Source organism: Cataglyphis hispanica, chromosome 6, assembly GCF_021464435.1.
Source record: "Cataglyphis hispanica isolate Lineage 1 chromosome 6, ULB_Chis1_1.0, whole genome shotgun sequence".
NCBI classification, from domain to species: domain Eukaryota; kingdom Metazoa; phylum Arthropoda; class Insecta; order Hymenoptera; family Formicidae; genus Cataglyphis; species Cataglyphis hispanica.
In genome coordinates, this window is record NC_065959.1 from 4,657,946 (window position 1) to 4,681,428 (window position 23,483).

A 23,483-nucleotide genomic window follows, 5' to 3' on the forward strand; every position below is an offset into this window, starting at 1 on the left:
GAGAGTAATGATAATTTTATTAAACGATAATGTATGACGAACGATGATAATTGATGCGATTTCGGCGTCTGATCCGATATTGGCGAAGGCGCGCCGTCGATCGATGAAAATTCTTGTCGGGGAGGCGATTGATCGATTTCGAAGGGATTCGAGGAATGCCGTGGAAAGGACAGTGGCGTAGTTTTCGGGTAAATGTGTCGGAGCCCGAGAGAAATGTCGTTGCCCTCTTCTTTTCGTCGTTGAGTGCCGCCGCCACCGCCGCCGCCACCACCGCCGTAGCTACCACCGTCTCTTTCTCTCTCTCTCTCTTTCTCCGTCACTTTTTCGCTCTCTTACGATACTGCCACCGCCGCCACCACCATCGTCGCCGCCGCTACCTCCACCGTTACGGAGGTACTATCCCTAGTCCCCTCCGCGGGACCATCCTCTTATTCCCACTCCTCCTGCGGAGCACCTGTCGTGCCAGGGAGTTCGGCGTGTTAGGGGCGCTCGACGGAGGTAAGTGGACGGTGGGTTATCAGTCGGCAGAACATCTTGGTCGTGAACGGAAACGCAAGTCCCGGGTCGTGGTAACGTGTAGATCGAGGAACACAGAAATCGGGAGTGAAAAAACGCTAATGTCTCTATGCTAGCTAATAGCTCACTCGCTCGCGGATCGCTTTTTCGTACAATCACCGGTAGTAGAAAGGTAAAGGAAAGTCGCGCGAAGAGGAAATAAATACGCACTCTTGAGACTTGGTGCGTTTCATCTATTTCTTTTTTATTTTTTAATCTAAAGATAATATCCGGAGGCGCACTCCGACGATACATAACATCCGCGAGACCTGGTAAGTTGCAATCGCACGATGACCGCGACCGCGCCAAGGTAAACGCCAGCAAGGAGGTCACGGCGCCGGTGAATTGTGTTAAGTGCGCCAAGGCGAACTTATCCGCCGTCGAGGTGGCCCATCTCGCGCCGTTACGGCAGTGCATTCGACGGCGAACGACGCACGCCCCGGCGGTATAGAATTTCTAACGGTCTCTCCCGATATCGAAAACCTGAGCAAGAGGAGTGCTACGAGTCCTCGTACGTCGTTAGAGTAATAAAACTTCCGAGACGAGAGAGAAAGAGAGAGGCGGGTAATAGGGCGCGATAGAAGGAGAGAACTGCCGGGATGCTGCACGAGGAGCTCCAACGGGGCTCCAGCTAACACGTGGCGATTACACACGCTACTCTGCAGTCGTGAGGTAAGTCTTACTCCTGCGAGCTGTTACTACTGCTTACTACGGGCGCGAATATGACAGAGACACTCGCTCGCATTTCTGTTCAAAGCGTCTTTAAAAGCATCTATATTTCTCTCTTCTTTTAAAAAAATAAATGTAATAATAATATATTGAAAGATATAATGACAAAATGAGTAATGCTAATCGATAATAAACTTTTAATGTATCAAAGTTAAGATGCAACATCGATTTTGGACGAAAATATATATATACCTGTGACAATTTCGAAATGTTTCTATGCGTGATGCTTCTCATTATAGATAGCGTTTCAATAACTAATTATTACATTCATCTTTATTAGTAATTTAATAAAGATAAATGTAAAAGATACTACATTCTACTGTTTAATTAATGACGCATGTAATAGACTATTAAACGAATTAAACTATTAAAATAGCCGATGTTATTCCGGGGCCTCTGCAAATGGAAGATGAACAATAGTGCATCGTAAAGACATTACGACGTCTGGCAATCCTCTAAAGGTTAATCGGGATCGGCGCTAATCTACGTCGATTGCAGAGGCGGTATTAACGTGTCGCCGATAGTACATTCCGTCTGGGATGATATAGAAGAGCGAGATATAATAAACGGGGACGAATTACGAAGCCGGCGATTCGCGCTTGCGTGATCTGCTTACCGATGTAAACGCGCGTGCGAATAGAACGTCCGCGCCGAAACAACCAGGCGGATAAGGTTCTTGTATGAGGAAATTGGGAGGGGAGGGAATGTGGTCGGTCGACAGGCAAGGAGGCCTCACCAAATTTTCGTGCCGCTGGTCCGGACGCAATGTGCCTGAGATCCCCACGTGCTTTCGGACCGCCTCTCTTTCTCTCTCTCTCTCTCTCTCTCTCTTTTTTTCTCTTTTTCTCTCTTTATTTCTCCGTCCCTCTTATGCTAACGTCTCTTCGTGTTCGTTCGTCTCTACCTCGATCATTCGTTGCATCCTTCTCTCGCACATACGGATAAAGACTTCGTTCCCGCGGATCACCGGCTTCACTCTCCTCTCTACACTCCTTTCTTTTTCCCTTTGTCTCTCCTTCTTTCTCGTCGCTCTTTATCTCTCTCCCGCTTCATCGGAGTCGAACTGATCGGCCGACCGGAGCCCCGAGACGGCGAGGAGTTAGCGCGCGCATTCCGGTTAGCGGTCCGGCGAATCGCATCGCCGTTGCTGCTTCTTTAGCTACCGCCGTCGTTGCCCTCGTGTCTGTCGCCATCGATCCACCGTGAATGTCGGTCAACCCTTACTTTCTCGGTGTGTCCAGGAAGGATGGGTCCACACAGCTGGGTTACATGTACGATTCAACAATCACATAAGAATTAGAATCGGTGAATGACATAACTTGCGATCTACCTTACCCGATCGAAGCTGATGAAAAAATTAATCGATTCTGATGAAAAGTATCACGAATTATCAATAGCTTAATGTAAACTTCCTTCTGCAATACGTGAAAGAATGCGTTTAGATTATAGCTCTCTTTTAAATCAGAAATTTTAGGAATTGGATGCTGCCCACTGTGCGGACGGATCGAAGCGAATGTTTCATTTTGCGGCATAAATGCGTGCACCGGATTCTGAATACAAGCGCGTGTGCACACGTGTATATGTCAATCCGGAAAAAAATTTTTCGGGGTGAATCACGCGCCCGTACGAAATTGTGTGCAGACTTTTTCTGCCCGCGCTACTCGCTCTTTATTCGACGCTTAGGAATAATATTCGTTTCAAAACGAACGCCGTAGCGGATCGCCCTTCATTCATCTCATTTTTATCCACACGCGAGAGATACCTGATGCGGCAAATCGTAATTTGAGTTTGCTACACACTCGCGCGTATCACGAGAACGAAGAAAGATATTAATCCACTATATCTCGTGTGCGGAAGGTTTAATATCCACAGTGATCAATCATGTCGAATCGGCGACGTGAAACGCGTCGTTACATTAGGCCGGGATCCTTCATTTCCGGGATGGATTGCACAGCGCATACCAGCCCCAATGCGCGCGCGCGGCGGGCATTCTTTCCGAAATTTGCATCGAAATAAGTCGCCGTCCGCTCGTCCTCCCCGCCTCGTCCCGCCGGGCAAAAGGAGTACGCTAACGGTTTTTCGAACAGGTGTCATCTCTTTTTTCCGCGCTTCATGAAATATTCACCAGGCATACGATTACGTTAGTACGGGGGCCGGACTAATCCGTCTGTCGACGGCGACGGCCGGGGCCATTCAACCTCCTCGCCGCAATACGTCTTGGAATCGCGCCCGACATAACTTCGTTTGCATTCGTTTGCCAATGTAATTCCTCGGTGAATTAACATTAACGTGCCGCGCGACTTTGCCTATTTGTACGGACGGTGTCGTGGGAATGACTATAGCCTAAGTATATTTCGCCGTGGCAGTAATTCTTGAAACTATCGTTCATTCACGAACGTCTTAATTCAGGGGGAGACGCGAGACGCAATTAGCGAGTCGATGATTCTCCGCATCTGTGTAAGGATCCAGCGGAGTATAGCGTTAAGTATCCTTTATCTTTTCGCATTCGCCGATTAAGGATGGACAAATTATGTAACATGATGTAATATGTAATTATGCAACTTAAGATATTCTTTTATAATTTTTATTTTAATTTGACTAGCATTATTCTGCCATTATTTGTTATTATTAGAACGACATGCTGCGACGTTGAGAATTGAATAGCAGCCTTATCTTTAGTCTTGGAAAGCTGTTGCACTTCTAATTAGGATATTATAATAATACAACTTTATGTATTAACGTATTATAACTTATAATCAATATATACGTATATACAAGCTCGTATAAATCCACGTGGCCGTAAGATATCGCAGTTACCTATTAACGGCGTATACTTTATCGCTTCCGGATGTTTACTTGAACACTATTAACGACTCAACGCATAAAAGTGTATAGATCGTATCGGTTTTCTGATTTTTTATCGTTTCACAAAATATCTTGGCGCATTTTATAATACTCGCGACTGCGGCAGTTTATAATATTTTCCGGAAATTTACAATATTTTATATACTTTATATACAAGTCGGTCGTGTGAATCGTAATCGCGCGATGAAGTTAAACCACAAATATAATTGGAATCATCACGCGCGTTCACATATATTATATTACACAACTAATCCCTCTGCATTTACTAATTGCCTACATCTGAGCCCATTAGTTGGTAACGTAAATTTGGGATAGAATATTTGGCAGTATCGAAAAAATTGCAATCAAGTGACAATAATAAGTGTACACATTTGCGAGATCGAAAACGCGCATAGCGAGAATGATTCGTGCGTTCCTCTCTTTGAGAACCGGTATCTCTAGAGAAAGAGAAAGAGAGAGACAGAAGAGAGGTCGGTATCCCATTATACATTATCTGTCGTAATATTATATTTATATTTATGCGACACGCTTATGGTATACAGTTACATATACTATTACGCTACCAAAGATACGGGTAAATTCTTAGAATACGAATAATAACCATATATACGACAATATGGTATACACACACACCCACACACACACATATATATATATATATATATATATATATATATATATATTTCTAATTATTTTTCAATTTTATATTTTTTATAAAAAGTCTTTGAAATTTTAAATTAAATAAATACTTTACAATCTATGTCCTTTTTTTATATCATTATAATAAAAAAGCTATAGTAAAAATATATGAGTATAGTTGAGTAAAAATATTACAAAATATATGTATATCAACATCGAGAGATAAAATTAAAAATGTATTTAAATTTATAGAAATAAAAAATTCTTTTTTTTTAAATTTAAGTAACTCAAATTTTTTTATTTTTTATTCTATTATATTGTATAAAATACATCAAATATTGTCGAAAAAAAATGAAATTCTGGCAAAAGCGGAAACATTAAAAAAGAGCACATCTATTCGTAAATACATAGTGTACGTACAATAATGAAACCATGTATGAGAAAAATATATCGCATTTATATAGCATAATTATCTAGATTTTTATCTAACTCACGGAAATAATGAGTATATAGTAAATTAGATAAAATATATGCAACGCACAAATAATTACGAAATCGACCGATTATGATCTTAATTAATTTCCAGTCAGTGCGAAGACGCATCTATCTCTCATCACAACCGCCATAAGATAATCGATAATGCTCGTTGATCACATAACATAGGCACAAGAGGCTTATACGAGCGGCTTTCGAAGAAACAATATTAACGAGGTCGAAGACTCGGAACTTTATAACGGGTGTCCATGCCTAAATTACATCCTGCGGAGCGTGACTCGTTAAGAATCGTGTGCTGGCGAATACACCGATTCTTCGTGCCTCTGTGCAATATGTGTTCGAGATAACTTTAGTTTTATATATAATTATTAGATTGATATATATTTATCTAACTAAGAATTTCGAACATTTGTTATTTTACCTTTAGTTATAACAAAAAAGATTAACATCATTATTTGAAAAAATAGATACATATCTGTGTATATGTTTGTATATGTTTGTATACATACAACGTATATAACGTATGACTTTCTTCTATATTTATGATAGGAAGCTCGTAGAAGAACATTTATCGCCGCGGTGTCGATAACTACACAGCTGCCAGCGACTGCAATTCTTACCCTATGTTTATCGGCATCTCGTGACGTATCGCGTATATGCGTGAGCGGGCACGCACTCTCTACAGACGCACTATTTCGGGTGGAGGACACGCGATAATTACAATCATGCCAATCGCCGCGACAAGGATTATCATCGAGACGTTAACCGTTAATGTTTACACAATCGATCTCGATCTCACAATGAATGGATCCTAAAGTCAATTACAATTGAGCGTTGCATCAACCAATTTCATTCTCCGCCTTCTTTCGCGATTTGCCGAGTAATAAATTCGCCGAGCACGGCGTGAAAGAAGAGAGGATCAAAGCGGATCGAATAATCTGAAGATTGTGCCGAGCGAATAAACGATAAATCTCGACTAATGTCTCGGTGTCATTGGCCGATCAATTGTGTCACGTTTATGTATTTCCTTATAATAATATAATTTTAATTGAATGCCACGCGCGCGCGCGCGCGCGCGCGTATGCTCGATATTATCAGAGGTTTCTATATTGTATCATCGTTACGCGCGCGAACGCTTGTACAATTTTATATAGAATGAATTCTGTAGATGAGATATAACGGTACATAGCCTAATCGAATCTTGTAAGAAATGAATTAATGATGCAATCTATTCTCATCGCGAGCGTCGATGCCGTCAATATTTTTCTTACCATCTCGGATTTATCGAGGTGCTCTGTATATATACCCTCGCATGGGATACATTATTATCCACGAGATTAATATATATATATATATATATATATATATATATATATATATATATGATTATTGCAACATCAACGTGACATGACATGCGCTTATTATATTAATTTTTACAACACGGATCGTGTCCAGATGTATTGTACCTGACTGACCGTCAGGTTCTACAATAACGATCGACAAGAGGAACATGACGATTTAATACGTAAGAATGAATACTTTGAAGGATATAGAATACCCCGAGTATTGCAAAGAAAGTATACATCAGCTGCAAGTAGTTTTCAAAGCAAGATATATACGCGATATATAAATATTTAGTATAAAATCTATTGTAGTCGAAATAAAAGAGTCTGTCTGTAAAGAGAAAGAATCTTTCTTTAATGTCGTTATCAGTCAATATATATTCTTAACAAATTTATACATTTTCCGAAACATAAAAAAACGATAAGGAGAACATTGATATACCTACTCAAGAGACTATATGAAGTTGATGTATGAAAAAAAAACCACGAATATGACAATTTCGAATAACGTGTAACGTAAATATGGTATCTTAGAAAATTTGGCAGTTGCATTTACTATATATTAATACCAGTCATTACCTCCGGCGCTAAGCGGTACGTTTGTCGGTACGTATTTTGCACGATCCGTACCCCGGGGAATTTATAAAGCTTATCTTTGCGCGGCTGTCGAGCATTAAACGGCCAGAAGAAGAGAAGCCGAAGCTGGTAACGCTATCTTGACCCGGTTCGCACCGACAAATGTTTCACCAAGTTCTTTTCGTACATGAATCCGCAATTAACACACTCTTCGCTTCGGTAATCGTTTCGATCATATCAATTTTAACAAATACCGGGATCAATCCAAAAATTATAGTCTTGCGAAAGATTTATGGCATTACATATGTTTAATACGCTATGTATCGACAAATTTGCTATAGAAACGAACATAATTGTGCGAACGCGAATGTTTCTAGTACAAATAGCGGTGAGACATTTCTATAGAGTTACCTTTCTCTTTTAGAGTTACATTTCTTTAAAATGTGTATGTGATTGCCAACTTCTTTAACAAAATTTGGCAATATAATGTATTGTATTAAAAAAAAAAAAGAAGATACGGGATATAACGCTTATGTCAGTCGCGAATAATTAGCACAATTTTGTCAGCGACGCCTGCGTTTGCGGATATGTTGCGGATAATTCTAGATAAATCGCGAAACGCATGTCGTCTGTCCGATGTATGGAATCACGATCGCCACCTCGGGGATCGACTGGAATTCCAGAACGGTCGACGCGAGACAGAGTCCTGTCGTCGCCTCGAATACCATAAACGACGCGGCAGTTGATTTGATATTGCGATGCACGTACGCGCAAAGACAAATCGCCGTATGCGCGTTCGCGCCGAGAAGAAGGTACTGTTGCCGATGCTGATGAAAGAGAGAGATAAAGAGAAAGAATGAGGGGGATTAAATTAATGCCTCTGGAAATGGTACCGTGAGAAATTAGCGTATCGAGAAACAATGAAAATACACTCGAAGAAATTTTAAATGCGCAAAGTTTCTTTATATTTTCAATTATTTATTGTTATCAGTTAACTATTTAATGTTATCAGCAACCAGAAAATTTGGATGCCCTAATGGAGATATCGTTAAAATTTTACGGCAAAAATTTTTGCTCAATAAATAGAAACGAAAAATAAAATATTCTTTAACTTTTTTCTTATCTTCTTGGGAAAATTAATAAATAGCTGCCTTAATGCTTAAAGAACCGCAATATTAAAAATAACTGTAATACAAATAACATAATTTATAATAAAAAAATTAAGGAAAAATAGTATTTAATGTATATAATAATATATATATATATTATATATTTTATATATAAAAAGACTTTCAATAATTTATCGTGCTATGACTATGATATATAGTGTGCCAAAAAAATTTTATTAAAAATTAAATATAGAAGTTAGAACTTTCAATTAAAAGGAATTTGTTATGAAGATTAAAATTAATAAGATATTTTGTGATCACACATTATATTTATTAGGAAAGTTACAATTAATTATCTAGGTATTCTGGAGCGTCATATTCGATTTATCATATACTGGAATTTTAACATTATAAAATTTGTATTTAATAACTTAAAAACATATATGAATATATATCTTAATTTATAATTATCCCATAATATATTCGATATATAATAATAAAAATTTAATTAACTTTAATCTTTATAAGAATTTTTTTTAGGAATTGAAAGATTTTTGACATTTTGCAACAAAAAATAAAATAGAATTTTTTATATTACATATATTGTTAACGTATTACATACCATAGTTATAACACGAAGAAGCATACAAATATATAAAAATAATTTTTTTTACAATATTAGTTCCGAATTTCTCACAAAATTATAATAGAATAAATGTGATAAAAAATTTCGAAAATTAGAATCGTATTCGGCATAGAAAAAAAAAAAAAACTACACGGAATGTGATTACTCTTATTCTCATATGAAAATAAGTTATTGTCTGTCGAACTGTGTAATTCGTCTTATTTGATGCACATACGACCTACGTCGTAGCTGGTCGGTCGAGAAAAGGAAAGGCGGTGAGACAACGTTGTCACATTAAAGCGTCTTGAAACGGTGCCGAGGGGAGAATTATTAGCGTGGGATCTATCGCACACACACACCGCGCGCGAACGGGAAACACCGTTACGAGACGCGCGTATAATCCAGCCGGTCCGATCGAAACATTCCAGGTATGTATTGTACGCGAGTCGTCCGCCTGCGGGCCCGTCCGTCTTTATTGGCAAGCGGAATTGGCAGGTGCGACACAATGCCTCATATCGGATCGAATATGCACTTTTCGGGTTTTTGAAGAGTCTTTGAAAAAACTGCGAAAGAATCGTAAGGGCGAAAATCTGCGCCATGCTAACAACTGCCACGAGAAAATTTCCCTTTCACAGCTATAGGAATACCTATCTTGCATATAGAGATCCTCCCGTTTGAATTACAAATTGGTTTATTACGGTCGCTTTACCTATTACACACCTTGGTTACTTGGATAATTAAGCGTGAGCGAGCGCACGTACATTAGCATCCGCGGATAAACGCGAGAAAATGATAGCGAGGCGATGAAATCCGTGTACTCGTGCGTCATGAGCGCGGCCCGGAGTCGGTTATGCGCAGCTAATTAATGCTTTCTGAGCCGGCATGCTCGAGGCGAACGAATCAAAAACACGCAAAGCATTCACGGTGCTCGTGTATCACGAAACAGCTCCTTGCTCCGATTAACCCTTCCATCATCAGGAGACCACCCGTTTCGGCCTGCTCTCTTCCTATTAACGTGTCGACCGCGTAACTTTTCGTGGAATAGCGAGCGCTTATCCTTCTTTTCTCTTTTTTGTTCTCGTTAATGATAAAGAGGGCATATCCAATGTAACTGTAAAATGAAAATGTTATATTAAATGCGAATGGTGTAATGCAAATTTTTCCCGTATGATTATTGGCATATATGACAACCCGATTGGAAATAATTAAAAATCGAGAATGCAAAAGGCGGACGTATAAGTTCAACCGTTAATAAAATCACGAATATCTATGAAAATTATGCTTGTACGCTTCGCAAAAACTTTAGATAGGATACGAATCGTAATCAGGATTGTTCATCGATAATAAAGTGTTCTAGTAAAATGCGGTAACGTTAGAATAAAATTTTACAGGATTACGAACGATAAAATTCTATACTGTTAATGCTCGATATTTAATATTGCATCAATTGCACTGTGCAAGTTACATACACAGCTAATAGCGCAGAACGGAAAGAGAGTTTCGCGAACGTGATACGTTTTTATTTGGATCAGTATCGCGTATATTGAATACGCGTCGCAATAACTTTGACTGTAGATTTCTTGGTAAAAATTTAAATATTTATTACAAATTTTTTCAAGTTATTTTAACGCCAAGTATTTTAACATTGCTTTGTTTGCATACTTGAAGAACATAATTTTATACACACAAAACATTGTATTTATTTTCTAATTATCTAATTATTTAATTATTAATAAAATCCTTATATAAAGCTTTCCTTACGGATGTTTCGATGACTTCTTTGGTGTGCTAATGTTACGATGCAATGTGAAAATACTTCTCGTACATTCTGTATATCCGGTTTCACGGTGTATGCCGATCTCGTCTAGAATCGTTCCGGTACGACAATCGCGGAATCATAACGAATCGCCGAAGGCCGCAAATCATTAAACAATCAGCGCTAATTGTTCTTCATTATAAATCAAGATTAAAGTAGATGTAGGCATTAACCTTTGCCGACGTCGGTCAACCACGATAATTATTGTGTTTATAATACAATGGCAACGGAGAACCGCAAGCAGCATCATGCACGGATATTCGTAAGCGTTTAAACATTGTCTGCAATGCACTTAAACGCGAGCAACATGCTAGTTAGATTTTAATTGAAGTTGTAACATGCCTCCTTCTTTCCGGTCGGACTTAATGACCGGCTTCTTTCTTCATCTCCCACGACCAGCGCCGGGATTACAATTGACATCGTGACAATGCGCGCTCGTTCCAAATTATGAGACTTAGGGACACGACGAACGTCCTCTTTCAAGCTCCAACGGGATTTCTCTTGGGATAGGTTCAGGTGGAATTTTTCTTAAACTCTAGTACACAATTTCTTTCTACATACGAATAGACACAGCGCATATGAAATGTCATTATCATTCATCCAATTTGAGAAGAATATTCGTTATTTAATTTTTATTTCTTTGATTTTATTGAAAATCTCAGACAGTGTGTCTACTTGAGCTGGCTGTTTCATAGTAAAACTAACATCGGAGATTGCTTGTCATTGAGATACCGGGACGCAGGAAATCATCTCTTCGAAACTACACGGGAACATTTTAATTTCAAAATTTCATTCGAAAGAGAAATATATAAATCCGCTGATCTATCCGACTGTCACGTTTGTCAGAAAGTTAACGTACAGTTTATTGCTCGAATAGTTACGGAAGCAGCCAACGGAATTCACCCAACAATCAATTTATTTATTGCAATCTGAAACTGGGAGCTGTCAACATGAGGACTGTTGGGAGCATCGGCGCGGCGATGCGTTTATAATCCGGCAAAAACGATCCGGCGGAGTTAATGGGCCGCGAACAGGCCTTGAAATTCGTATTGGATTTGTTCCCCGTCTTGTCGCACCATCACGCATGTATTTCAGTCTCAAACTCGAGTATCGATATAAATCTTTAATACGAAATATTCTTTTCTTTAGCATATCTTGAAGAGTTGATCTTAACGATTTGCAAAAACATAATAATAATAATTAACAATGAATGGAGGGGAAGGGAGAGCAAGAGAGTCGTATAAAATTCATTTTGTACTCCATTTATGGGTTAATTAATAAGTACTTGTATTATATGACATTGTTAACGAGTTTCTCATATTCGTCTTTTTCTCGCCAAAATGGGGATAAATTACACTGCAAACGAGTTACTTTATTACTAATCGGTTAGTTTATGATAATTTTTGGTCTTTTATTCTATTTCGGTCAAACGATACGGATCGTTCACCACGACATTGTTGTAAATGAAAATACTGGTTAGACTGGTCGTAAGTGTTTCTGCGCTTTCTCTCTCTCTCTCTCTCTCTCTCTCTCTCTTTCTCTCACGCGTCCGTATTATTAGAGCGACGAGGGAGTTAAGAAGCTCGGCATAGCCGGCAACATCACTCTTATAGATTCATTAGCGACTTCTCGGTGGTTCACGAAGATGATGAGTAATGGCTATCAAGTAGGTCGGAAAATGAAGGCATGACCTTATGTCTGCTTGTTTTCTTTCTATATTCTTGTCTGAGAGGAAAAAAATAAGCGTACAGAAACAAGAATATCACTCTTGTAGGCAACAGCGTTAAAAATATCGTAAAACAGTTAGCAAAATTCTTTTCTCGAAAGGACCAGTATCTTAAAATCTTCTTACGACAAATTTCTGTCTCAACATTCCTGTTACGGACGCTAATGAGGAGAAGCTAATGATCACGGAATGTAATATTTTATAATGAATTAAGATTGTTGTGTGGCAGATTAATTAACGACTGTGTATAGACGCGCGAATTGCGTGTAAAACAAGGAATTGGTATGTTACTGTCACTGCGCAAGCGACGTTTATCTTCCATTCATAACCACGGTTATCCTTAGGTCCGTTTTATATGGAAGGTGATACTCTCGATAGCGAAACACATTCACGATCTCGCGTCGTCGCATACCGCATGTCACCTGCGGGTCAATTATATAGATGTGCGATGCGGTTTTATGCTGACGCACCGTTATAACGGCTGGTATCCCTCGGTGACAACATTATTTCGATAATCGTGAAAACCGTAAAATCCCCAATAAGAAGATTTAATCACGAATGATTTATCTATCTCATTAAATATATCCAAGTACTTCGGACATAGTGACGAGCTTTTATTCTTCTCTCTATCTCTCTTCTCTTTTTATATATCAATATTTTTTTAATTTATTGTGCATATTTATGTAATAAATAAATAAATAAATAAATAAATAAGTAAATAAATAAATAAATAAATATAATGAAAAAAATAAAAAAAAATAATAAACAAATAAGGATTCTAATTTTTCCCAGAAAAAAAAAATAACAAATTGAAATGCTTGCGTAGATTTTCGAACTACAAACGTATGCGTGAGAAACGGCGGAAATTATGTCGGCGTTAACTCATGCCGGCATAATAGCGTCGCCACGGTTGTTACAGAGACGCGGCTGAGATTACAAGTTGTAAACGTTAATGAGAACAAACGCGCATGATAATAAAGTATCGTTTCGGTTTTTTACTTTCGCGTGATATCGTCGTACCTCATGCATGACGATAATTAACCGTATCGATGTAATTCTACGCACAAATGGATGCGGAAAAATCACGTTATACGATACTATATTTTATTCGCATACTATATTTTATTCCGTCATTTCCGGATTGAAAACACACGAACACTTTATATTCGTGCGGGATTAAGTTCTTCATCTTTACGAACTCATATTATGACTATCAATATCTGTTTTTACGTTTCGCGTTTCGCACGTACCGCATCATCACTATAATTATTCACTATAAATTAATCCAAAGCGAGAAAAGAGCGATAACAGACATGAAAAGCGTCGATAAAGAAAGCTTCGAGCTTGGAAGAAGGAAAGATAAGGGGACCAACAATAGAGAGAATATTTATATATATTATAATTAATATCCAATCAAAACACATCAATCTGTAAACCAATTTGAGACATTCTTTCTCAAGTTAAATACACATCTATAGATCGTTCGCTCCAATTTTTCATCGCTTCCTTACAATGCCAATTTCACGAACGCGCGTGCCATAAGTACTCGAAACTCCGTAACGATTTCTTCGCGGGCGGATCAATTTTGCGCCCGAGACCTCCTTGGGATCCGAAGCGCGACCTGCGCGAACGGCGGCCGGTTAATTTGCTCGCTAGACCATGGTGGTCGGATAAATTAAAATAGATCCGGCTTCGGGTGTGTAGCGTAAAATTTTTATGTGTGAACTCTAATGCGAAACTAATGTGTTTTTCTTTTTTTTGCAGGGCAAGACGGTGTTACGTCGTGAGAGGCTGGGACCTCCAGGATGCCAGGGGTGTGGAAGTTGCTACGTACGCTGATCTATATGGTGAGTTGCGAATGTGTAAGGCGTTGCAATTTGCAAAATTGGATATTGATGCGAATTGGGGATCAATTGCATCGATATTAATCGGGATATCCGACTCGTTAACAATTCTTGGAACCAGTCCGTATTATACACGAAACGATATTTCAATGGATTTTGAATTAGTGCCAAGCTGACGACACTTTCCCGTCTCCCTCATCCCCATTCTAGAAATTACAAGATAATTTATCGTCTAACGTTGTTCCCAAATTCTCGGAGATTAATTCTCGCATCGGAGAGATTAATGTAACGTTTAACACACTTTGAGTAAGATGTCTGTCTGCGATACCAATTTCGCGTAATTCCCATTGTTCAAGTCGGAGGTAATGCTAAATAATTACAGCGATGCTTCGTCTATGAGATATCGCCTTGTTCGTCCTCAATTAGAAAGGTTCATCAGCGCGGTGCTATCGACGTCAAGAAAATACGAGACTGTCTTAATAACGAGCGAGCGAGCTTGCGTTAAGCGGAGACGGGAGCACGGGAACAGCGGTGTATTGACTAGCGGTGGCGATGCTACAAGAACTCACACGAGAGACTCGTGACTTGCGTTACGTGCCGCGTGTGCCCGTCTTCTAGCGGTTTTCTTTTGTCGGTCAATTAGGCCCTAGAGCACGATGCACATAGTGCCCGCCGATCGACCCCACTCGCGTCCGATTCTGATAATGGATTGTAATTCCGCGTGTGTGTTTGGTCAATGGCGTGATCTACGCACTCTCTATGCCGCTTAGATCCTATATATAATTAATGAATAACGGTCCCCGTGGCGATATCTATCAGTCCTTCGTCACATAATAGTCACATTTGTGATCACCCGTAATAATAATTGCCTTTTTTGTTCCGCTGGAAATAAAAGGGGATCCCCGCGATAATTCGCGGGAATTCATCGGTCTCCGTTTAGGATGACAATGCGATGACGTGGCGGGAGCCGCCGCGACAGCTTGCAAGCGGATATTCGTGCCTACTCTAGGTACCGTTACCGCGTCTCGAGGTCCCCTTTCCCGTCGCCCCTCTACCCGCTTCCCCTCTCATTCCTTCTTCTCACGGGTTATTCAGAACTGTGCGTGCAAAAGTACGTATCGAGACGATACCGTGCGATGAAAGAAAGAAAGAGAAAGAGAGAGAGAAAAATCTATCTCTCCGCGACCTTGCTCGGGAAATAGACGCGCGTCTTGCCCATTCGATGATTATTATACACCAGACCGTTATAATTTCTTACAATGTAGACCGGGACAGACAAGACTAATATTAGAGAATATTATTGTAGTCTGAAATTCAGAGAATAGTGGTAAAATAGAATGTTAATCAGCCGTGAGTTTGAGAACGTACATTATGCCCTAACCGAGACCTCAGCTACTACCACAAACCCTCGCCCGGAGGATAACCCGATAATTTGACGCAAATTCCGTCAATGGTTATGTAATCGCGATGGGAGTTTTCAAAGGTCTAAGGAAGGTCAGTGGTAAAATCGGTATAAGCCTCTCCATATTCTCGTGTGTCGACCCCGATCCTCCCGATCGGCGCACGCGGGCCGCCGGCGAGGTGGCTATTTCCGCTGTCACGAGTACAATCGACTACCCGCAGACGGACATTAGTATTCGAACGCGAATACGATGCCGCGATGGGAAACTCGCCACCCAATGTGCCTCACGTCTCAAATAACTTGGAATACCGATGTATGCGCGAGAGGTCGTAACCAAGAGTCCCGACGAGTCGTAAAACTACAGTCTCGACGTGTATGCCAATATTACTTGTCATTTTTTGCCGCAAGAAGGAGAATATTCCAACGATGAGTCGACGTTCGCTTTTTTTAAACAGTGACGAATTCAACTGATGATAGAGAGAGAGTGCCATTCTATCGAGCACTCTTATAGGGGAAGGGTAATAGCTCTCCGAGTCAACGATCGCGCGTATATCGATACGCGGCGGCAAAAAGGGGTACGCGCGTCGGGCGTCCGCCAGGTGCGTAATCATTTCTAATGAAACGCTGTCATTTAACAGTGCGATTGTAGGAGAAACATGTTTTCACTTGCGCGAAAAACGGTGACCGTTAATGCAGCGGTAAAGACGCTTCTCCCGTTACGGTACGAGCGTGGAATACATAGGAAACACCTTGCTTGCTCCGACGACGACGCAACGCTCGCTCACTCTCGCATCTAGTATTTTCGCGGGGGCTAATACATTGCCGTATGTGCAACATCCCTTAATTTTTTTGAAAAATGTATATATAGCTAAACAGACACGCCTGATGATTTCGCGAAACTGTCAACGGTGTCCCGATCGCTACGTCCGTCTGTGTGTGATGATTTACCGTCTTTTGAGTAACGAAAATATGTGCTTGAATTTTTTTTATATAATTATATACACAGTTTAATAAAAAAAAATATTTAAAGAAAAATATAGAACTTGTTCAATTTTTAAAAGAAGGTTGCATTGAAATTAAAGTTAATAAAAACTTTTGGGCTAAAAATGTAAAATCTATTACAACGCGAGAAAAAAGTTATTTAATTTATGATTATTGTATTATACATATATTTTATATTACATATTTTTCAAATCTATTTGCTTTCAGTAATTTGGAAAAATAAGTCTGAGTATATGAATTATTGCAGAAATTCAAAAATCTTTTTTATTTGATGTGTGTATGCGTGTAATTCGACATGTTAATTTTGTTATTTATTCAACATTTTATCAATCAATACCTAATTTAAAAAAATAATTAATATTTTGCTAATGTTGCGAAAATAATTTATAGGCTAACTTGAATATAAAGCTAATATTATACTATATAATCGTAATTAAACACGTTTATTCGCATAAAGAGAGAGGTCGCATAAAATATTTCAATGCAATCATCACACAAGCGAGAGCAAAAAGTACTGAAAAGTGGAATCTAGATTGAATTTAATAGACCAGATATATCGAAGTGTTTAAAGTTTCATTGTGATGGTAATGTCATAAATGAATCTCGATAAAGCACATATAGTGCACAAAACCCAGAATGTATACATGCATCCTGCTACAGTAATATTTCCTCGCAACCAGATCGCAAACGCGTGCGGTTTTAATGGATTTATAAATCTTGCGTCTATTTTCGTCGAACGTTTTATCCTCTGCACTTTTTTTTATTATAAATTTAAAGAAAGAGCAAACGCTATGCATAAAAGAGGAAGTGATATCCATTTATCCCGGAAATATATTACCTCTTTTTTTTTATTTATCACTTTTATCTCTTCTTTATTGCAATTGTAATTCTACTTTCGAATTGAGCAAAGTTCCTTTCATCGGGAACAAACTTTCTCATAGCGTGCGGTATGTATATTGCATTATCAATCAATGCGGTATCATTACAAGAAAATAAATATCATCAATAACAGTGTCATATTATTATTAAGATAATAAATACGGCGAGATAATAAATTTAATTATCGCCGCGCCCCGGTTCGAGATTTATGATATACGTTACTGCCGTGAGAACCAGTCAAGCGAGGTATACAAAACAACATCATCGCCGTTAATACTTTTGTAATCTTGCTAACATTGCCGTAAATACACACACACACGTATACACATACACGTATATATTAATCAACAACACATTCACACACATATAGTGTGTATGGTGTGCGTATGTGTCTATATATATATATATATATATATATATATATATATATATATATATATATATATATATGACACACACACACACACACACACAGTATATATATATATATATATATATATATATATATACACTATATGTATGTGTATGTGTTGTTGATTAATTCGTGATGGACGTGTCGCGATGTGCACTTTTGTCGTGCGACTCGCGCCGTGATTATCTCACCATCAGCCTCGGTGGCGAGAAGCGAGAGAGCGAGATTGTCAGTTTCCGATTGAGCGTGAGAGGTATTTACGGTTAAATCGTATGGATTATCTTGGATCTAATGGACGGGCGGAGCGAAAACACACGGGTACTTAAGTTTTCATTACGGCCCCATCCTCGCGCGGTAGACCTTTCTAAGCGCGTCGCGCGCAAAAAAGAGGGACTCGATCCGCGAGTACGGTAATGAACTTGATTTATGGCTAATGATTTCCGACGTGGACGTATTAGGAGAGGGGAACGGATGTTTCAATTGAATTGTGAACTTTGTTTCTTGCCTTGTCGAGTGTAATTCAATTTGATACTATGTATTGCAAAATTTATTGACAATTTTACTCTGTATTTTTTAAACTCATATTACAAACAAATCAGAGAGGAAAAGAAAGAGAAAGAGAAACTCTGAGAATGTTTATTAAGTTATGATGATTGAAAATACATTTAAATTTAATACATGTAAATTTATGCGCATTATTATCTGCAACGATCGTGACTTACGCTACGTCTCGGTCGAATATTTTCGCCAGATATAGCAATCTTGGCATATGTTTCGACCCGATGACCCTTCTGTGCACCGTAGAGCAATCTTCTTACGCCGCGAGAGAAGTAGGATCGACAACCGATATTCTTACCGCTTTACGTACGTAACTTCAAAGCCGCGAGTCGTACGTGCGTGTCGGACAATAAGTTGGAAAGCGAAAGAATAAGGGAATAAAAAATGAAAAGAAGGACAAACGTATAATATTCTTTGAATGTGCAGGTGGTTGGCCTGAGGAGCGTCAGTAGCAACAGTGACATTTGGCCGCTGGAGAGACCGGAGGGGATGCCGGCCATCCAGTCCTTGGAAGTGATGTGCGGAAAAGATCACATGGACGTGCATCTCTCATTTTCGCAACCCTTCGAGGGTATCGTTTCGTCCAAGGGTCAGCACGCGGATCCGCGATGCATCTACGTTCCACCGTCTACCGGCCAGACGTTCTTCTCCTTCCGGATAGCTTATGCGAGGTAGTTTTCGATTCCATAGATAGTGCATGCGATTAGTCGAGAAAAATAATATAATCCTCTATCTCTGAGAAAATCTCAATTCAACTTTCGCGCACATTTATTATTATTTGCAATGCGACAATATAATGATAAGATGCGAGAATGTTTCGCTTTCTTGCGTCTTATTATATTTCGATGAGCCATGCTTATATATTTATCAGCCAATGCGGAGAATCTCTATTTCTTTATGTTCTTATTTTTCACTCATCAGATGCGGTACGAAACCGGATATGCACGGACAGTTTTACGAGAATACCGTGGTGGTCCAGTACGATAAGGACCTTCTCGAGGTTTGGGACGAGGCTAAACGATTACGGTGCGAATGGTTCAACGATTACGAAAAGACCGCGTCGAAACCGCCGATGGTTATCGCGGACCTTGACGTCATACAGCTGGACTTTAGAGGTACGAACACTTTTGTGAATATATTGCCATCAGATGGTTACTTCTTAATGGAGATGAATCATCGGCATACATTTCACGAGCTCTTACTGCGATCCTATCGAGTTTCACGCGACATCCGCGTGTGTGCACGAGAGAAGCATCTCGATTGCCATCTGTTGCTGTAAACATTCTTAAACAACGGAGAGGATCGCGGCTCTCTCTAAAGTTTTCTCAAGTCTTTCTAATATCGCGGTTAAATCCATTCCGTAATGCTTCACGATACGCATCCTGTATTAAAGCAGCACGGATACTCTTGCCTTTGTGCATGAGAGATAGACTATGCGTTTAATACGAGCGAATGAGATGACGAGACACACGCTGCAACTCGTGCACCCGTTCGCGGTTGACCGCAGGTGAAAACCGCAGAGTCACACATATCGGTTAATTTCAGTTTACTTTACGTATATAAATCGTAGCCGATATAAAGCGAGAGCACATTACAGTAATACGTGATATTTATATGCTAATATACACGCGCGCGCGATTTGCGTTTGGTGTTAAGTAATAATAAAATTTTCCGTGATTAAAGTATTGAATCTATCATTACATCACAGAAAGATTACAATTGATTTACTAATCATTTACTTTATCATTTACCATCATGATTTATTTTATTATTTACTAATTAAAATAATCGCTATCATATTGTTTTCGTTAATTTTAACATCGGATTCAGCAGCTTTAAAAGTTTTTTAATTTTAATATATCTATCATATTAATTTGATCATTTTTAATTTGATTGATATTGAATTTAATACGGGAAATTTTATATTTTAAGAAAAATAATTATTATTAACAATAAATATTATTATATTGTTAAAATTAAACATTTAAATTTAAATAAATATTTAAAAATATTCAATGTTTTCAGAATAATTTAATTTACAATTTTGCCTTAAACAGATTCGATATTTAATCACCCGAATCTTAATAATTTTGATCTTAAAATAAATTCTTTTCTTGAAAATCGAAAAGTCTAACGATGTATTCTATTTCAATTCAAAAGTAAAATTTCATTGACACATATGTATGCCATATGATAAGGTACATTAAAATTATCTTTTCTATAATTTTAACTTTAAATTTCTTGACATAATGATCTCATCGAGTCGAAATCATATTTAACAGCAAAAAATTACAGAAATGATTACTTTCTCGGATCTAAAAAAATTGTTTTTTTGATTTAAAGAAGATGCGTGATTATCAAATTAACTTTAATGCATATCGTTAATATTAATAATTTTACATCTTTATAAATTAAGTAACATTTAACGTGCGTAAATCTTAAATTTCCATCATGATCAACGTATCTTTTCCCATCATCTCGTTCGCAGGCGATAACGTGGACTGCTGGATGGAAATTCAGCATGGAAAGGGCCCGTGGGCGCCGCCTGTATCCGGAATTGTGCCTCTGGGCTCCACTCTCACTCTGGTCATCGCAATAAACGATTATCGAGGTAACGAGTTCTATAACAAGATGGAGCGTTTTCATAGCTCTCTCAGGTTTCACTCAGGACAAACGCTAACATAAAATTCTTTGTTATTAACCGGGTGTAGGTGAGTTCGACATGCGGGTCAAGTCGTGCGTTGCTTCGGACGGCGGCGGTCATACGATACAGCTCAGCGACGAGTTCGGCTGCGTGCTAAGACCGAAAATGATCAGCCGATTCTTGAAGGCCCGCGGCTCGGACGATCGCGCGACCGTCATCACTTATGCCTTCTTCCATGCGTTCAAGTTCCCGGACGCGTTAAGCGTTCACATCAAGTGCAAAGTATGTGTAAATATATTGCGAAAACTTGCAAGAAAAAATTTTTGTTAAAAATTCCTTCATGAAAAGATATCGCTCTTCTAATAAAATGAAAAATATTTTTTTGTAAAGGTGGAAATATGTCGACACGGTTGTCTGGATCATTGTCAATTAAGCGGTTCCGTGGCTCATTACATTCAGGAGAGGAAGGATCAGGTACGACCACAGTATGTAGACAGCACGTCGCCCTCGAACGACGATAATAGTAGCACGGATAAGGACAACCAGGACAACGCAGGTGGGGATCAGGGTGACAATTCTTTGTACGATGATGTCATACAGAACGGCGACGAGATGGCGTCGATCGGCGGGCATTTTCTGGACGTTGAGAAGTCTATTCCAACAGCTCAGGCACAGAAAAGCAATCGGTTACCACCGATTGTGACTGCCGAAACACAGCATGATGACGAGGTCTCTTTAGAGATCGATTCATCGAAGCCGCTTATGGTAAATGCTAGACAGGACACGTCGCATCCTCTTTAAAAAAAAAAAAAACACTCTCGCAAACAACCCGCTGCTTTTTTTTCCAGGAACCATCGCCGCCAGTGACCAAATATGATCAGAACGAGCAAGATCAATTCCCACACGGGCCGCGGAATCTCGAGGAGGATGGAGATGCGATATCAGCGACCCCGCTCATCGGAAGTTCTGTAACCGCTCGTCGGAAACGCTCGGTGACGGTGACGGACCGGAAGGCGCGCAGCGCTGACGTCGGTGTCAGCGGTATATACGAGGTCATCTCCGAGGCGGATCTCGCCTTCAGTCCGGATGCGCATGCCGAGGCGGTGACAGTTTTCCAGGGTAGGATACGCGAGGAGGTCGTATACGGGATCTGCTTGCCGATGCCGGGTTTCAGCGCGCTCTTCATCATCGTCGCGCTCTCGGCGGTCGTTTCCGCCCTCGTTGCCGGCGCGATGCTGCATCGGCTGCAAGTGCAGCGAGAAGCCACCGCCGGCAACAGGGAGAGCAATCAGACCGATGTGCACCCTAGCAATAACAACGGCTGGCTGTCGTACGGTCTGCTACGCGTACGTTGCACGGCGCGATCCGCTACTCCGCATAGTCCAGAGGAGCTGAAGCAGACGAACGTGGTAGCTTCGCAGGTCGTTGTTGATCAGTCGGTCGAGCGAGGCTGACGATCAGCTTTAAAGGTGCGTTTAAGGAGAGACAATGTGCAATAATACGCTGTACAAAGTATCGTAAATGAGTGCTCGATCATATTCTATCGAGCAGAACAATCGGGTGCAACATGCAGAGGTGGGGAGGAAGAAAACTATCGGCATTAATTGTTCGATTGTCTTCCTGCGATTCGCGCGATGACATCCAGCTTTCGCGAATCGCAGTCGCCGACGACCCCGTTTCTGATAAAATACGTAGCCTGATCTTAGCGAATCTATTAGTTTTTAGCATTAGCTTTCATAATATCGTGAATATCGTCTTTATTTTTTTTTTGTTTTTTTTTTTTGTTTCTTGATCATCATATTTTGAAATTTTCAATAATTAATTGAACAGTAATAATTATTGTTTATTTTGTCTAAACATTAATTAATTTTGTATTATAGTTTGTTTTATCTTTACACAAATTTATTTTTATGTAAATTTTTATTAACTTAATTATTTCAGACTATAGTATTCAAGAACAAAAGTACTCTGCTCTCTTTGAAAGATACATATATTACAGTTTATAATATATATATTAGGAAATTACATATAAAAGCAAACTAAGCATAAATAAAAACAAAAATCTAAAAAAAAAAAAATTGCATTAAACCGACGGAAAATTATAAGGGCGATTTATCATCGATACAGATGGGTTACATTCTTATAAAGATTTTTTTCGGTGCCTTGATAAATAATAAAATACCGTAGGTATATCGTGTGTGTGTGTGGAGAGAGTAAGAAAATTGAAAGTAATGATAATTATTGGAGTAAGTACATAATTATTG

At 39.2% G+C, this 23,483-nt stretch overlaps 1 protein-coding gene across 2 annotated transcripts; it reads left to right on the plus strand.

Annotated features, from left to right (window-relative positions):
• The first annotated feature begins 458 nt into the window (after positions 1-458).
• LOC126850267 (uncharacterized) lies at positions 459-23,036 on the plus strand. Of its 2 annotated transcripts, XM_050593091.1 has the most exons (9): positions 510-688; positions 779-1,227; positions 14,243-14,325; positions 19,002-19,246; positions 19,497-19,690; positions 21,064-21,186; positions 21,287-21,501; positions 21,610-21,984; positions 22,068-23,035. In XM_050593091.1, exons 3-9 carry the CDS (start codon positions 14,284-14,286, stop codon positions 22,671-22,673), a joined length of 1,800 nt encoding a protein of 599 aa, XP_050449048.1. In that variant the 5' UTR covers positions 510-688; positions 779-1,227; positions 14,243-14,283; the 3' UTR covers positions 22,674-23,035. The 2 variants fall into 2 exon arrangements, with proteins under 2 accessions (XP_050449049.1, XP_050449048.1); XM_050593092.1 differs by lacking the exons at positions 510-688; positions 779-1,227 and adding an exon at positions 459-498 and having other exon boundaries at positions 22,068-23,036.
• The last annotated feature ends 447 nt before the right edge of the window (positions 23,037-23,483 follow it).

Excerpts from the sequence above, each read along its gene's own strand:
- LOC126850267 (XM_050593092.1), top strand. The coding sequence starts at position 14,284 with ATGCCAGGGGTGTGGAAGTTGCTACGTACGCTGATCTATATG. Across the intron at positions 14,326-19,001 it reads TACGTACGCTGATCTATATG|GTGGTTGGCCTGAGGAGCGT; the intron begins GTGAGTTGCGAA and ends TTGAATGTGCAG. Across the intron at positions 21,985-22,067 it reads ATTCATCGAAGCCGCTTATG|GAACCATCGCCGCCAGTGAC; the intron begins GTAAATGCTAGA and ends TTTTTTTTCCAG.